The following is a 16,625-nucleotide window of genomic DNA, read 5'->3' on the forward strand; positions in this document are numbered from 1 at the left end:
ACTCCTGGTGATGGACCCAAGAGAATTGAAAACAGGTACTCAAATGAAAACCTGTGCATGAACGCTGAACGTTCACAGCAGCACAATTCACAGTGGCCAAGCTCAAATGTCCATCAGCGAATAAACACAGTGTGTCCCTCCACACACCGGGATATTAGTCAGAAAAGGAGTGAGGCACTGACACTTGCTATAATGTGAATGGGCCTTGAAAAGGGTGCTGTGAGAGAAGCCAGACACAAAAGGTCAGAGTGTGTAACCCCAGGTGAAATGTCCAGAACAGGCAAATCCAGAGACAGAAAGTGGATTCCTGATTGTCAGGGGGCAGCGGGAGGGGGAGGGGTGCGGGGGGCAGGCCTGGGAGCATCTTGGGTAGTCCTGGGCACATCTGGCTCAACCTCCTACAAAAACACACACTCACAAGCTTGAAATTCAAATTCCACTTTATTATTTTTTTTAATTTAAAAGTCCAGATTAAGCAGTGGCCAAGGGGCCACCTTCATGACGGTCGGTTAGCTGAACGAGGGCAGGGGGTCAGTCCCAGTTACTCCATTCTGAGGTGCAGGAAGTCGAGGGCCACAGGCAGAAGGCTCTCCCCCAAGCATGAGGGCATGTCCTGCAGTGTGCCTGCTTGCGTGGGGCACTTGTGGTCAGCACCTTCGGGGAGTCCCTCCCTGTGTCAGGTATGGGTTTCCACTGCCCTGTGTCCTGGGGCAGATCCCTAGAGCCACTGTAGCCTGTGTCACCCTCCCTACACCAGTGTGGAGAGCTGCTGTTGGTCCCCTTGTGTCCTGGGTCATGCTGCCCATGTGTGGTGTGCCCACATCCCTGTAGTATGACGTGCTCTATGAGGCCACGGGGTTCTATGTGTGTTGTGCATGGCAGGTGACTTTTCTGGATTTGGGGTGCTGGGGAGGTTGAAAGCTAGGGGATGGTGTAGAGGAATGGACCTCCCAAGGTGCAGGATTGGGCCTGACCCCAAAGGGTGGACCCCCATCCCTCCTCCATGGGGTGGGGGCCACCAGCAGAGCTTGGTCTTCGCTGGATCCCCACGAGCTGACCAACACCTTCATAGGTGCTCACTGCAACAGGAGAGAGGAGGGGAGTCATGATGGGGGACGCCATCATCTCAGTCCCCACCACTATCCTAGGGGACACCAGAGGCCACCTTCCTTAAGCAGCTCCAAACAGATGTCAGGGTAGGGGGCCTGGAGCTGACCCCATCTAACCTGGGGAGCCAGAAGACACCCAGAATAAATTGCCAAGAAGCTTTGGAGAAGTTCTGGTTCCCCTAAGTGAGTTCAACTGGCCAAGGGGGGCTGGCAGATCCCACCCAGCAGCGTTAATACAGTCCCGCTGCGCTCGTGGTTCCGCCATTGGCCTCCTGCCTCAAGCACCAAATAAGTCCCACCTGGTAAACCCCAGGTGGGCGGGACCCTCAGAACAGGTTCGGGCTGCTGGATCCCAGCCGGCAGTGCCCAGGGATTTCCAGAATCCCAACCAAGGAGAAATGCGGTCAGGGCGGGTCTAGCCTGCGGCAGTCCCGCATCCAGGGCCACCCCACCCGGCTGAGCCAGGGGCAGACCCGCACACACCTGGCAACCTGGGCCAGGATCTCCTTGATGCGGACCACGAGCTTCTCGTGCTGGGCGGGGTCCCGCTCGATGGCTCCGTGCAGCTGCGTCATGTAGAAGTCCAGCGTGCTGAGCGTGGGCGTCTCGCCGGTGCCTGCGGGCGGCAGGGGGCTGGTCAGCCGAGCCCGGTGTTGCAGTAGCTGCGGTTGGGGCTCCAGGGCACAGAGGTCAGAGGACTGGGGTCTTTAGGGGAGGAGTCCTGGGGAGGGGGCCCGTGGCGCGTGCCCGTGGGGTCGGGTGAGGGGTCAGGGCGTCTGGACCTGAGAGTCAAGGTCAGTTGTGAGAGAAGGTGGGGGTGAGGGTGGGTCAGAAGACGTTAGTTGGCCCGGGAGAGGTTCTAGTGGGAGGTATGGGGGTCTAATGGGGGCGAGAAAATTAGTCAAAACCGGCCAAAGACAATCACTAAAGGCGGGACGGCTGGGGTCAGTGAGGCGGGGCAGCAGCGCCGACAGGAGCTGCGGGCAGTCGGTGCGGCGGGTGGGGGTGGGGAGTGGCAGGTGCGTGCAGTGCTTGGGGTAGGGAGGGGGTCAGTGGGGTCGGGGCTGGCTATTTCCAGGGTCTGGGCAAGGAGGCGGAGACTCCAGGGGCATGACTCGTGGTGGCCCGGGTGGGGGTTGAGGTGGGGCAGGGTTCGCGGGGACGGGACCCCGGTGGGGGCGGGGCTTCCGCACCGGGGACGGGCAGCGAGGCGAAGCTGGCGGTGAGCGCCTGGCGCACAGCCTGGAGCTGCTGCTGCAGCGCCAGCGTCCGCCGCTCCTCCAGCGCCAGCTCCTGCTCCAGGCGCTCGCGCGCGCTGCTCATGTTCTGGGTGTGCCTCTGCAGCACCGCGTTCTGCTCCTCGAAGGCCACGTTCATCTTCCGCAGGCGCCGCAGCTCCGCCTCCCGGGCTGCAGCGGGAGCCAGGTCAGAGCTGGCACTGCCTCCCCTGCCCTCTGCCAGGCCTTTGCCCGCGCGGTGCCCCGCGCCAGGCCTTAAGGCATTGCTCTGCCCCAGCCCCATCGTGAGCTCCCGGGCCTCGGGGCAGTGAGGAAAATGGCTTGGCTTCTGGGGTAAATACTCCCACTCCCTACCTGTTGCCTTGGAGCCCCCTTTTGGCCCACCCTCCTCCTAACACCTGGTTCCCCAAGAACCCGAGCTGGTGCTCACCTTTGTTCTGGTCCAAGAACTCTTCAGTGAAAATGGGGACATCAAAGGTGGAGAAGCCATCGCAGTCCCCACCCTGGGACAAGACAAGTGGCAATGTTTATTTTGAGGGGGCATCCAAATGCCCTCTGGGACAGCCCCCAAGCCTGGGGGTCTCCTTGAGCCACTGAGGTCGAGTCTGTTAACACTCCCAGGGGGTGGCTGCCCCTACTTACACAGGGTGGGCAGGGCCGTTCACTGTCCATGAGCCTTGGTCCTGGCTCATTCAGGGCCTCACCCCCGGCCTAAAGACTTCCGGACCTTTCTCACCTAGGCGCTCTGCTTGGAGGAGGCCACTTACCTTGTGTCCATTCAAGAGGGTATTCATGAGCCCGGAGCCCGAGTCCTCTGGTGGGGGAAGGGGGAGGGCAGGGTCAGCCTCCCAGGTCTCCTCTGACTCTGCTTTGCTTTGCATATGCTGCTCCCCTGCCTGGAACACCCGCCTTCCCCTCCCTCCCCTGTGAACCCCATGGAGGGGAGCGGTCTCCAGGCTCACCCCTCAGAGCAGGCACTCGGCTGCCTGGGGCTGGGGCCCTTCTCACCTTTCTTGATCTTCTTTTCCTGGATCTTCTCGGTGCACATCTTGTAGGCTTCTGACTGCTGGTACGCGCGCAGCTCCTTCATGTACTGCTGCTTCTCCCGCTCCGCCTCATCCAGGTACCGCTGGCAGGGCAGCATGAGAAGGCTTGACCCAGCCTCAGGGCCGAGGAGGCCTCCAAGGCCAGGCCCCCATCCATCACTCATCTCACGGTGCTGGACATTCCCCGAGCTCCTTATTACCCTCCAGGCAAAACCTGGCCGGCCCCTGAGCCTGCTGCTCAGGGTGCCTCCTAGCTTCCCACCTCACCACCAGCCTTCATGAACCACTCTACGGGGTCTGACCATAGGCTCCCACCTCCAGGCTGCCCTCCAGCACCTGTTTTACCTGTTGAAACCCCACTTATGAGGGTACAAACCAGCGGTGAGTTTTGTTACCTTTTCTTGATGCTTATGCAGTTTTTAAATTACTAGGATTTGAAACTCAGATTTCACATAAAAATCTAGCTCACGCCCCTACTTCTTTTAGACGTTGAGTGACCACACTGGTTAAGTTTTCTGTCTAGTCTCCCCTATTGCTACCCTCCCCGCAATGAACTGGGGAGGCCTCATGGGCCGTCAGTTCTCCAGGAGGAGGAACCCTCCACACCAGGTCCTTTCAGGATATGGCTGCGGGGGCCTGAATGGGTGGGGGGATGTCAGTGGTCCCGGGCTGGCCCCATCCGCCGCCCCCTGCCGTCCACCTGCTTCTCTGTGGGCTGCAGTTTGCTCCACTCAGCACCCAGCATCTTGGTGATCTCAGGAAAGGGCAGGTCCGGGTGGCGCGTGCGAATCTGCTCTCGCCGCTCGTTCAGGAAGCGCACGTAGCCAGTGACAGGTGCTTTGGGGCCATTTGGCAGGATCTTCTTTCGCTTCTTTCCCTTGGGCCAGCCTCGCTTCTTCACAGGCTGCGGAACCAGGCGGCGCCGTTGGGAGGGGCCTAGAGGGGGGCCCAGAGGGGGACGGGGCGGAGCCTTGGAAGACGTGGGCGAGGCTAGTGAGGTGGCCAGCAGGTAGGACCCAGAAGGCCTGGAGGTGTGGCCAGGTCAGGGGCTAGGATTGTGAAGGGGGGTCGAGGAACCCTGGATAGAAGTGAGGGGTATCAGAGGTACTGGAAACAGGGGTTCAGGCGGCTTCTGTTGTGGGTGTGGTCTCTAATACGCCAAAAGGTGCTTTTCCCCCCAGGGAGGCAAGCAGTGGGCGGAGCTTGCATTCGGTTGTGGGCGGGGCCTGGCGCCGAGTGGGCGGGGCCTGGACTCAGTGGCAGCGGACCTTGTGAGGCGTGGCATCTACTATGGGGCGGGGTCTCAGCTTCCAGACGGAAATCTGGGCAGTGGGCGGAGCCACACCGGGTCAGCTCTAGTCCGAGGTGAGGCTGGGGACCCAGAGCCTCCCCCACCACAGTTCGGGGGCTCTCACCTCCTCCTCGTGGGACCCCTTCTCACTGGCTCGCGGGCCCTCGCCGCGCTCTTGCTTGACAGCCACCACGAAGCCCCCATGCTGTGCAGGAGCCTTGCCGCCCGCCGGCCTGGAGTCACGGGAACGCCAGTCACTCCCACCCCCACCCCGACCCCGACGGTGGGGCTGGCAGAGCGGGGGCCTGAGTCCTGGGAGCAGGGGTCTCTGGGGGGCAGGGTCCGGAGGTTGGATCAGGAGCCAGTAGGGACCCCCGGGAGAAGCTTAAGCCACAGGACTCCAGGGTCACACCCATTCATTACCCCCGACGGCAGATAGGGCAGCAGCGAAGGGACCCGATCCCTGTGAGGGGGGCAGTGGGGACCCCTGGGAGGGGCTGGAGCCCGGACGTGGGGAGAAGCCCGTGGAGGCGCTAAGGCAGGGACTGCCCGGGTGGCGGGGAGTCGAGACCCTGGGGCCCGGGTCCAGGAGCTCCAAGGTGGGCGGGGCTGAGCTGCGCCCCAGTGGGGGCTGTGGAAAGGGGAGTCGCACTCACGCGACGGCCGCGCCGGGCTGCTTGGGGCCGTGGGACATGGCCGCTCCCGGCCGCACCTGGAACGCAGACGCGTGGCTGAGTAAGGGGCACCCAGGCCACCGACACCACCGGGCCCGCAGCGCTTGGGGGGGCCGAATCCCGGGGCTGGGAAGGCCTCCAGGGCGGGCGCTCCTGGGATCCTTTGTTGGGCGATCGGCCCCCGCAAGGCGCTGGTCCTCCCCACCTGGCCGGCAGGCAGCCCCGTCCCCGTCCCGAGACCCCCGCACCGCCTGCCCCTCGCAGGGCCCTGAGTTCCGCAGCTGTTTTCACCTCCAAAGAAACTTTCCCGGACCTCTCGGCTGCGGCGCCTCGCCAACCAACCGCCCGGAGCCCGCCCCTGCCGCCCGCCCCGCCCCATCCCGCCTCCGGCAAGCCGATGGCGGCCTCCACGCGCGGTTGGATTGGGTCGCGCCCTCTCCCTGGGGCGTGACCATGCAGATGAGGGTCGGCGCGCCGGCCCGCGATTGGCTGGGGCGGCCACTGAGCCGCGTGGGAGGTGGAGAGGGAGGCTGCGGGCGGTGCGTCAAGTTGGGCTGCGCTCGGCCGCTCGGGGGCTAATCAGGGCGCTTTGAGGCCTCGCCTGGCGAAGCCTCTTAAAGGGCCAGTAGGCACGGCGCCGACTCCTCCTCCGCCGCCGAGGGAGAGATTCCCCGCTCCGGCCCGACCGGCTTCGGCCCCGCCCCAGTTGTCATGGGGACGGGGGCAGGTTGCTAAGGAAGGGGTTAAGGACCATCTGGGCAGCCACTGGCCTCAGGGCGAGGTGCACCAAGTTCTTAGCATCCTGCAAACCCAGTGGGAAAGTTTCCCGTTTATTGACGGGGTTTAGGGCCGCGGACACCCCTCTGTGCCTGGTCCTGCTCTGAGACAAGGCAGAAACTGCGCTCCCTCCTGTGCAATGAGGACATGGACGATGTCCAGGACCAGGAGGCTGAGATGCTGTGAGGCTAAGACCAAGAGGCTGGTCAGGCTGGGGCTGGGTGAGGAACTGGGCTGGAAGCACTTGGGCAGAGGTGGTGCGACAGGAAGGCTGCTAGGACCTCGTGAAGCTGGAGGGGCAGGAGGTTCTGCCCTTGGATATCGGGGACCTCCCGGGCATAGCCTGGTCTTCTCGTGGTCTGGGCTGAGGCTGCCTCTGCCCCCAGAATGCCAGGAGCAGTCTCTGGATGCTCACGATAAGCCCATTGGTTCCTAAACAAGCTGAGACATCACCTCCTGCCTCATCTCATCTCACTCCACTCCCCCCTCCTCGGGCTTGCTCCATGTTCTTCAAATACATCCATTTCATTCATTCCCACCGCTGGGTCTTTGCACTCGCTGTTGCCTCCACCGGCCTGGCCTACCCGGAGACTGTCTGCCTGGCTCGCTGCTTGACCTCCCTCAGGCCTTTGCTCAAATGTCACCTTCTGAGCGAGGCTTTCTCAGGCTTGTACCCCACGTCATACCCCCCGTCTTATTTTTTCTCCAAAGCTCCTTTTCCTCCACATGACCTGTTTGCTTGTTTTCAATTGATTTGAGAGAGGGGAAGAGAGAGAAACCTCGATTTGTTGTTCTACTTATTTGTGATTCATTGGTTGCTTCTTGTATGTGCCCTGACCGGAAATGGAACCTGCAAGCTTGACATATCCGGACGATGCTGTAACCAACTGAGCTACCTGGCCTAGGCGGTGACCTGCTTGTTTGTTTGTTGCTGTATTCCCAGCACAGACAACAGTGCCCACAGGAGCTGCTTAATACCTCGACATTGACTCCTGTACTTTTCTAAGCACACGGGTGCGGCTAAACATGGAGTTACCATGCGATCCAGCAATTCCACTCCTAGGTATCCACCCAAGCCAACTGAAAACACTTGTCCACACAAAAACCTATGCAAGAATGTTCACAGGAGAACTGACAACAGCCAAAAAGTGAAAACAACCCAAATGCCCATCAATTGATTACTAGATAACCAAAATGTAGTCCAACAGAATGTCATGTGAAACAATAGAGTATTATTGGCCATAAGAAGGAATACACTGCTGACTTATGCTACAACAGTGGTGAATTTTGAAACATGATGCTCGGTAAAAGATGCCAGTCATGCCCTGGCTGGAGTGCTCAGTGGTTAGAGCACTGTCCCAACTAACCCTAACTCTGCCTCTCTCCCTCCCTTCCTTCCACTCTCTCTAAAAATCAATGGAAAAAATATCCTCAGGTGAGGATTAACAACAAAAAGAGAGATGCCAGTCACAAAAGACCACATAATGTATGATTTCATTTATATGAAGTATCCAGAACAGGTAAATTCAGAGAGACAGAAAGTTGACTCGTGGTTGCCTGCGGATAAAGAATGAATGAGTGGTTCTTTCACAGGTTTTGGTACCAAAAAAAGAAAAAAGGATTAATTTGGAGGGGAATAGGCATGACTGCTGATGGGATGAGGTTTTGTTCTGGGAGATCAAAATGTTCTAAAATTAGACTGTGGTGATGGTTGTATAACTGTAAATATACTAAACACCTTGGAATCATACACTTTAAATGGGTGCATTATATCCTACGTGGTTTAAATCTGGCTAAAAGGATGAGTGAGCCCTGGAGTCTGGACAGACCCGGAGTCCTGTTGGGTTGTTTCTCAGCTATGTGTTCCTCCATGCCTCTCTCTGCCTCATCAAAGACAATATAGGTAACACTGAGGGCAAAGGCAACGATCCAAAATTTCTAATTATTCTTTTTTTTGGGGGGGGGGGATTCTCATCGGAGGATGTTTTTCCATTGATTTTAGAGAGAGTGGAAGAGAGAGGGAAAGACAGAGAGAAACATTGATGTGAGAGAGAAACATCGAAGGGTTGCCTCTCATACACACTCCAACTGGAGATTGAACCCACAACCTAGTGCACTGAGCAGGGAACGAACCAGCAGCTTTTTTGGCGTACAGGATGACACTCCAACAGACTGAGCCACCTAGCCAGGGCTATACTATTCTTTTTTTGGTTCTTACTGAAGTTTTCATTTCATTTTCAAATATGAGCCAGGTGAAAATTCCCAGATGATAAGTGCACATATTTCATTTTGTTCACTTATCATAAGCCACTTTCTTTTTCCTTTGTACTCATTGACTAAAGAGATACATGTGACATAAAAAAAAAAAACAGCAAGCCAGCTCTGGCTGGTGTTGCTCAGTGGTTAGAGTGTCCACCCGCACATGGAAGGGTCGCAAGTTTGATTCCTGGTCCAGGGCACCTACGGTACTTGGGTTGCAAGTAGAGCCTTGGGTGCACTGGGGAGGCAACCAACTGATGTGTCGCTCTCACAAGATATTTCTCTCTCCTCCCTCTCTCCCTCCCTTCCTCTCTCTCTAAAAATCAATGGAAAAATATCCTCGGGTGAGGATTAACAAAAAATTTGAAAGTATAAATCAGCATATTTAAAAAAAATCCTAGGTAAGACTTGCAAGCTGGAAAACCGGGAAAGACACGCCCTCTGAGCCCCACCTCTTTTGCTTGATTGACAGTCTGGTGTTGCCATAGAAACAATTTTTCCACTCCCAATGTACCACACAAGGAATTTAGGGCTCTTCCTGCGCATCAAAAAGAGATGAATGGCTTTGAGGGCAGTTTGGGAAAACAGTCTGTAGCTCCTTGACATCAAGAGAAGTGCGTTGCACCCCGCCAGTTGGCTCAGTTGGTTGGAGTGTGAGTCACCCAAACAGCAGAAAGGTTTCAGGTTGGATTCCCTGTCAGGGCACATACCTAGGTTTCCGGTTCAATCCCTGGTTGGAGTTCATTCGGAAGGCAACCCATCTATCTTTCTCCTCTCTCTGTCTCTCTCTCTCTCCTCCCCCCCTTCCTCTCTCTCTAAAATCATTAACATACCCTCAGGGGGAAAATGACTTGCATCTGCGAGAATGGCTGTCAGCAAGAGATCAACAAACAGGTGTTGGGGAGCATGTAGAGAAAGGGGAACCCTGGTGCGCTGCTGGTGGGCATGCAGACGGGCAGCCTCTATGGATAACAATGTGGAGGTTCTCAAAAAATTAAAAATGGAACTACCTTATGACCCAGTGATTCCAATTCTGGGTATATATCCAAAGAAACCCAAAACACTAATTTGAAAGAATATATGTTCATTGAAGTGTCTTTTTTAAAAAAAATAATATATATATATATATATATATATATATATATATATATATATATATATATATTACTGATATTTTACAGAGAGGAAGGGAGAGAGAGAGAGAGAGAGAAAGAGAGAGAGTGAGTTAGAAACATAAGTGAGAGAGAAACACCGACCAGCTGCCTCCTGCACACCTCCCACTGGGGATGTGCCTGCAACCAAGGTACATGCCCTTGACTGGAATCGAACCTGGGACCTTTCAGTCCGCAGGCCGATGCTCTATCCACTGAGCCAAACCAGTTAGGGCTTTTTTTTTTTTCTTTCTTTCTTTTTTTTTTAATTAAATCTTTATTGTTCAGATTATTACATTTGTTCCTTTTTTTCCCCCCCATAACTCCCCTCCTCCCAGTTCCCGCCCCACCCTCCGCCCTCACTCCCCACCCACTGTCCTCATCCATAGGTGCACGATTTTTGTCCAGTCTCTTCCCACATCTCCCACACCCCTTTCCCCCCCAAGAATAGTCAGTCCATTCCCTTTCTATGTCCCTGATTCTATTATAATCAACAGTTCATTCTGTTCATCAGATTATTTATTCACTTGATTCTTAGATTCACTTGTTGATAGATGCATATTTGTTGTTCATAATTTGTATCTTTACCTTTTTCTTCCTCTTCCTCTTCCTCTTCTTAAAGGATACCTTTCAGCATTTCATATAATCCTGGTTTGGTGGTGATGAACTCCTTTAGCTTTTCCTTATCTGTGAAGCTCTTTATCTGACCTTCAGTTCTGAATGATAGCTTTGCTGGATAAAGTAATCTTGGTTGTAGGTTCTTGGTATTCATCACTTTGAATATTTCTTGCCACTCCCTTCTGGCCTGCAAAGTTTCTGTTGAGAAATCAGCTGACAGTCGTATGGGTATTCCCTTGTAGGTAACTGGGTTTCTTTCTCTTGCTGTTTTTAAGATTCTCTCTTTATCTTTTGCTCTTGGCATTTTAATTATGATGTGTCTTGGTGTGGTCCTCTTTGGATTCCTTTTGTTTGGGGTTCTCCGCGCTTCTTGGACCTGTAAGTCCATTTCTTTCACCAGGTGGGGGAAGTTTTCTGTCATTATTTCTTCAAATAGGTTTTCAATATCTTGCTCTCTCTCATCTTCTGGCACCCCTATAATTCTAATGTTGGTACGCTTGAAGCTGTCCCAGAGGCTCCTTACACTATCCTCGCATTTTTGGATTCTTTTTTCATTTTGCTTTTCCGGTTGGATGTTTTTTGCTTCCTCGCATTTCAAATCATTGACTTGATTCTTGCGCTCCTCTGGTCTGCTGTCGGGCGTCTGTATAATATTCGTTATTTCAGTCCGTGTGTGCTTAATTTCTAGTTGGTTCCCCAATATAAGATCGAGGGTCTTATTAGTTTTCGTGTAGATCTCATTAAGTTTATCGGCAGCTTCTAAACAGTTCTTGAGAGACCTTAAAAGTGTGGTTCTGAACTCTATTTCTTCCATTGACAATTTTGTCCTGTTTCTTTGTCTCCGCATTTTGTTATGCTTCCTTGGTGCACCCCCTAGTGGTCTTTGTTCGCAGTCTTATAGTTAAACCTTGATTGTTGTAGCTAATTCCAGGGAGGGTTTGACCTCCAGGCCAAGTGGCTATGAGAATCAGCTGTGTCAGCAGTGAGAGAACTTCTGTCCTCTAGGGAGGTGCTAATCTAGCCTTTGCCTGAGGCTATCCGGCAAATGCCTCTGTGCAGGGCTTGGGCGGGGCGGGTCGCACAGGATCAACAGGGTGGGCCGGAGAGAGCAGTTATGGCGGCTCTCAGTCCTGTCCCCAGGGGCTCTGCCTCTCTGAGTCCCAGCACCCGCTGCAAAGCTGGGAGAGAAAGCTGCACTCGCTCTGACCGAAGCCAGACAGTCCCGCTTCTCCCGTTTGAGTCTGGGTCCCTAAAGACTCGCCCGGATCTGGTGCTCAGAGTCTGCGACTCCCTCCCGATTGAAAACAACAACCGAGCCCTCCGCCTCCAGCCCGCTCCGCGCACTCCGCACCTCAGAATTTGACTTCAGCACTGCGCCTCCTCTGAGTGTCCGTATGCGTTTCTCTTTCCTCCTAGTTGTAGGACTTCCACTCAGCCAGCGTTCCTGTGGTTCTGGGTGATGTCCCTTCCGTTTTTTGGTTTCACTTTTGAAGTAGTTGTTCAAAGCAGCAAACTCCGGCGTTAACCTATGCCGCCATCTTGGTTCTCCCTCCAGTTAGGGCTTTTTATTTAAACAATAACCAAGCTATGCAAGCAACCCAAGTGCCCATCAGTAGACAAATGGATACAAAGGCAGTGGTACATATATACAGTGGAATATTATTCGGCCATAAAAAGAATGAAACCTGCCCCAGCTGGCTTCCCTCAGTAGATAGAGCGTTGGCCTGCGGACCAAAGGGTCCCAGGTTCTACTGTAGTTGAGGGCATGTATCTTGGTTGCAGGCTCCTCCCCGGGTTGCAGGAGGTAACCAATCGGTGTGTTTCTCTCACATCGATGTTTCTCTCTGTCTTTCCCTCCCTCTTCCACTGTCCCTAAAAATCAATGGAAATATAGCCTCAGGGGAGGATTGGAAAAAAAGAAGGAGAATGAAATCTTACCATTTGCGACAGCATGGGTGGTCCTAGAGAGTATTAAGTGAAATAAGTCAGTCAGAGAACAGCAAATACCATATGACTTCACTACGAACAAACAAAACAGAAACAGACTCAGGTACAAAGAACAGACTGATGGTTGCCAGAGGGGAGGGGACTGGGTAAAAAAAGTGAAGGTATTGAAAAGTATAAATTGGGCCCTGACCGGTTTGGCTCAATGGATAGTGCGTCGGCCTGCGGACTCAAGGGTCCCAGGTTCGATTCTGATCAGGGGCATGTACCTTGGTTGCGGGCACACCCCCAGTAGGTGTGCAGGAGGCAGCTGATTGATGTTTCTAACTCTCTATCCCTCTCCCTTCCTCTCTGTAAAAAATCAATAAAATACATCTTTTTAAAAAGGAAAGTATAAATTGGTAGTTACAAAATAGTCATGGGGATGTAAAGTACAGCATAGAAAATACAGTCAATAGTCCTGGCCGGTTTGGCTCAGTGGAGAGAGTGTCGGCCTGCGGACTGAAGGGTCCCAGGTTCGATTCCAGTCAAGGGCATGTACCTTGGTTGTGGGCACATGCCCAGTAGGGGGTGTGCGGGAAGCAGCTGATCGATGTTTCTCTCTCATCCATGTTTCTAACTCTCTATCCCTCTCCCTTCCTCTCTGTAAAAAATCAATAAAACATATTTTTTTTTAAAAAAGAAAATATAGTCAATAATATTGTAATAACAATGTGTGGTGCCAGGTGGGTATACGTAAAGTATATGATTGCCTAACCACTGTGCTGTACACCTGAAGCTAATACAAAATGATATGGAATGTAAATTGTAATTGGAAAAAAAAGCACTTTTCCTTTTCATTATGTCTAACAATGTCTTAATGACAGAAATGCATCAAATAAAGATAAATACAGGGTGGGGCAAAAGTAGGTTTACAGTGTACATATGGAAAGTCTATACTAATAAAAGCCTAGGTGGCCCTTGCAGGCCATGTCATCACAAGATGGCCACCACAACATGGCCACGCGCACAGTGGAGGCCTGGGGCGTCCCGCGGCTTCGCACAGTGCAGAGGAGGCTGGTCTCAGCGTCTCCACTGCCTTGTGCAGAGGAGGCGGGTCCTGGTGGAGGAGGCGGGTTGCAGCAGGAAGGGCAGTTGGGAGTGATTGGACCAGCAGGGGAGTGGTTAGGAGGCCATCAGGCTGGCAGGCAGAAGTGGTTAGGCAGGCAGGCAGGTGAGCAGTTAGGAGCCAGTGGTCCTGGATTGTGAGAGGGATGTCCGACTGCCGGTTTAGGCCCGATCCCTGGGATCAGGCCCAAACCGGCAGTCAGACATCCCCTGAGGGGCCCCAGATTAGAGAGGGTGCAGGCCGGGCTGAGGGACACTCCCCCCACCCCCCCCCCCACCCCGCATGAATTTCGTGCACTGGGCCACTAGTAATACAATAATTAATAAATAATACTACAAGAATAAAGTCTGTGTTTTGAGTATTCACAACTGAAAACCTACTTTCGCTCCACCCTGTACTTTTTCTGGAGGAAAAAATGCCTTCCTATATTTTCTAGAAAAAATAATAGCGTATTCAGTCCAGTTCATGCTATTCATACACAGCCCAACCCCCAACAGGCAGCATTTATGTATTTACATCCTTCATACATTTATCTAAAAGCATATCCTTTTGTCCCCAAATTATAAATTGGTTTTTCGTGGCGGCATGAAGTTCTCTCAATTCCTAGCTTTCAGTGCAACCAGTGACCCTATGATTGTTTGAAGGCATATAACCTCATGTTAGTTTCTTTGCATCCATTTCTATGCTTCATTTGGAAATTTTATACTATCAAATTAGGAAAAATATTCCAATTTGTAGCCCTAGAAATACTAGAAATATGAGATCCATTCAGGATGTCTTAAACTTTTTGTTTTTGAAATTAATGTTTTTATGCAAATATTGCCCAAAACCCTTTTATTTGTACAAGATTAGTGTATTAAGGCCACCATACTCCCCATTATCAGCTTGTTACATCATTTACATTTCTTACTAAAACTTCCTCTCTCTCTCTCTCTCTCTCTCTCTTACACACACACACACACACACAGCTTCCGAGGGCTGCAGGAACAAAGCACCACAGGTAGGTGGCTTGAACTACAGAACTGTATTGTCTCGCAGAATTCCAAGATCAAGGACTCGGCCTGGATTGGTTCCTGCCGAAAGCCGTGGTTGCTGGCAAGTCTCAGGCGTTCTTTGGCTTGTAGAAACATCACCTCATCTCTGCCTCAGTCATCACATGACGTTCTCCCTGCGTGTGAGTCTGTGTCCAAATTTCCCCTTTGTGTAAGACATCAGTCATACTGCACTGGGCCCAGCCTACTCCGGTGCCACAACTCATTCCATCTGCAACCACCCTGTTTCCAAATAAGGTCATAATCTGAGGTCCTGGGGGTTAGCACTTCCTCATATTAATTTTAGGGGACACAGTACAAAGCACAGCACATTCATACGCACGTGTGTGTGAGCACGTGTGCCTGTGTGTGCGTGCGTGTGTGTGTGTGTGCGCGCGTGCGTGCGTGCGTGCGTGTGTGTGTGTGTGTGTGTGTGTGTGTTCCTGTAAAAACTGAGGTCAGATCTTGCTTTTGTGATCACCCGGCCCTCGTGTTGTAAACATCAGCCTGCAGGTCGCTCCTTCCTCCGATCGCCTTCATTTGTTGGGTGTGCAGCAGAGCCTGGTCCCTCTGCTGTGTCACATTCCCCGGAGGGAGGGACCGCCGCCTGCCCGCCAGTCCTGGCTGGTCCCCGTTAGGGTCCGTCCCAGTGTAACAGCCCAGCTACAGACATCTCCAGCCTGCGGTCTGAGGCTCAGAGATGGCTTTGCCAGGATAGGCAGAGTCATGAAATTGATGGCTTGTGGCCCTTCCCATTTAATTTTTTAAAAATACATTTTTATTGATTTCAGAGAGGAAGGGAGAGAGATAGAAACATCAATGATGAGAGAGAATCATTGATCAGCTGCCTCCTGCACGATCCACAATGGGGATCGGGCCGCAACCCAGGTATGTGCCCTGACCGGAAATTGAACCTCAACTGCCTGGTGCATAGGTCGATGCTCAATCACTGAGACACGCAGGCCGGGCCCATTTAAATTTTTAATGCTCATTTGCCAACCTGGGGTGAGTCAACTCTTCTCCATCCCCAGGAAGAGTCAGGGTGTGGGTGGTGCTTCCAGGACATCCCAGCCCCCCCCCCCCCCCCCCCCCGCTCCCCGGGCTTTATCACACAGTGAATTTAGTACGTGGATCATTTTAATGGGGTTGAGAGGCTGAGAATGCGAAAGGGAAGCACAGGGGTAAGAGCTGCTGGAACAAAAGGGTGTAGGGACAGGGGTCTCAAGCATCTGAGGAGAGGGCACCCCTGTAGCTGCTGGACCCTCAGACGCTCAGGGAGGTAGTCCTGAACCCTAGCTGTGTGGCTTGAGCAACTTACCAAAACTTCCTGTGCCTCAGTTTGCCCTTCCGTGAAGTGGGACAGTAACTACCTTCATGAGGTCGTTGAACGGACTGAATGAGTTTAATTTAAGCTTGGTGCTCAGAACCGGGCCTGGCCGGTTTGCGATACCTGAGGTCCAACTCTTGTCCATCGAGAATGAAAACCCCTTTTGCAGAGAATTTTCTAGTGAATCCAGGGCGATTCAGTTCCTCAGGGGCACTGGACCATGTCTAGGGATGATTTTGGTTGTCACAACTGGGAGGAAGGGATGCTCCTGGCATCGAGTGGGAGGAAGCCAGGGGTGTTACAATGCACTGGACAGCGGCCTATCACAAAAACTGATCATGTGCCTGCCCCCCCAGCCATCCTCCGATCAAAACCCTCCCTTCCCTTTCTCCCCCACCCGCCTCCACCTCCAGCTCGGGTCATCCTGGGTCTGAGTCAAAGGGAGAAGATCAAAGGAAACACCCCCACTCCCTCTACCCTTGTCCCTTCCCCAGATCTGAGGCTGGACTGGGGCCATCAGAACATCAGATTTCTGGCCCGGGGGAGGGGGGACGCAGGTCTGGCGTCAGGGGGCAGCTGGGGACGCTCTGAGATATTGAAGGCTGTTTGTATCTCTCTTGACCCCAAGCCTGTCTGTCTGTCTGTCCAGTTCCAAGGTCTGGGCATTCATCTCTCCTTCCTGACTGCCTTCCCTCTGGGCAGAGCCTAGATCCTCCTGGCAAATCCGGGGCCCCCCTTAGCCCCTGGGGCATGTATGTCTCCACTGGTTGCCCAACCGGTAGCTGAGTCAGTCCTGCCTGGGAATAAACAGCCCACCCCTCCCATAGGACTTTTTTTTTTTTTTTATCCTCACCAAGGATATTTACTGATTTTAGAGAAAGAGGAATGGGGGTGTGTGTGGGGGGGAGAGAGAGAGAGAGAGAGACTGACTTTGTGCCCCTTAGTCGGAGGGACTGGGACAGAACTGCCAGGGCCCCTGGGAGGGCTTCAGCTGGAGAAACCTAACAGGGTGATTGGCAGATAAGGGGTCAGGACTTTGCCCCCAGGGCACG

At 53.4% G+C, this 16,625-nt stretch overlaps 1 protein-coding gene across 2 annotated transcripts; it reads right to left on the bottom strand.

Moving 5' to 3' along the window:
• Positions 1-422: 422 nt before the first annotated feature.
• HMG20B (high mobility group 20B) lies at positions 423-5,729 on the bottom strand. 2 transcript variants are annotated; one of them, XM_059697191.1, is made up of 10 exons: positions 5,650-5,729; positions 5,341-5,396; positions 4,809-4,917; positions 4,094-4,297; positions 3,356-3,476; positions 3,115-3,161; positions 2,778-2,850; positions 2,303-2,518; positions 1,593-1,725; positions 423-1,079 (listed from the first exon to the last, which is right to left on the bottom strand). In XM_059697191.1, the coding sequence occupies exons 2-10, from the start codon at positions 5,376-5,378 to the stop codon at positions 1,067-1,069; spliced, it is 954 nt and encodes a 317-aa protein (XP_059553174.1). In that variant the 5' UTR covers positions 5,379-5,396; positions 5,650-5,729; the 3' UTR covers positions 423-1,066. The 2 variants fall into 2 exon arrangements, with proteins under 2 accessions (XP_059553174.1, XP_059553175.1); XM_059697192.1 differs by having other exon boundaries at positions 5,564-5,671.
• Between the last annotated feature and the right edge of the window lie 10,896 nt (positions 5,730-16,625).

The sequence above is a fragment of the Myotis daubentonii genome, chromosome 5 (assembly GCF_963259705.1).
Source record: "Myotis daubentonii chromosome 5, mMyoDau2.1, whole genome shotgun sequence".
Classification (NCBI taxonomy): domain Eukaryota; kingdom Metazoa; phylum Chordata; class Mammalia; order Chiroptera; family Vespertilionidae; genus Myotis; species Myotis daubentonii.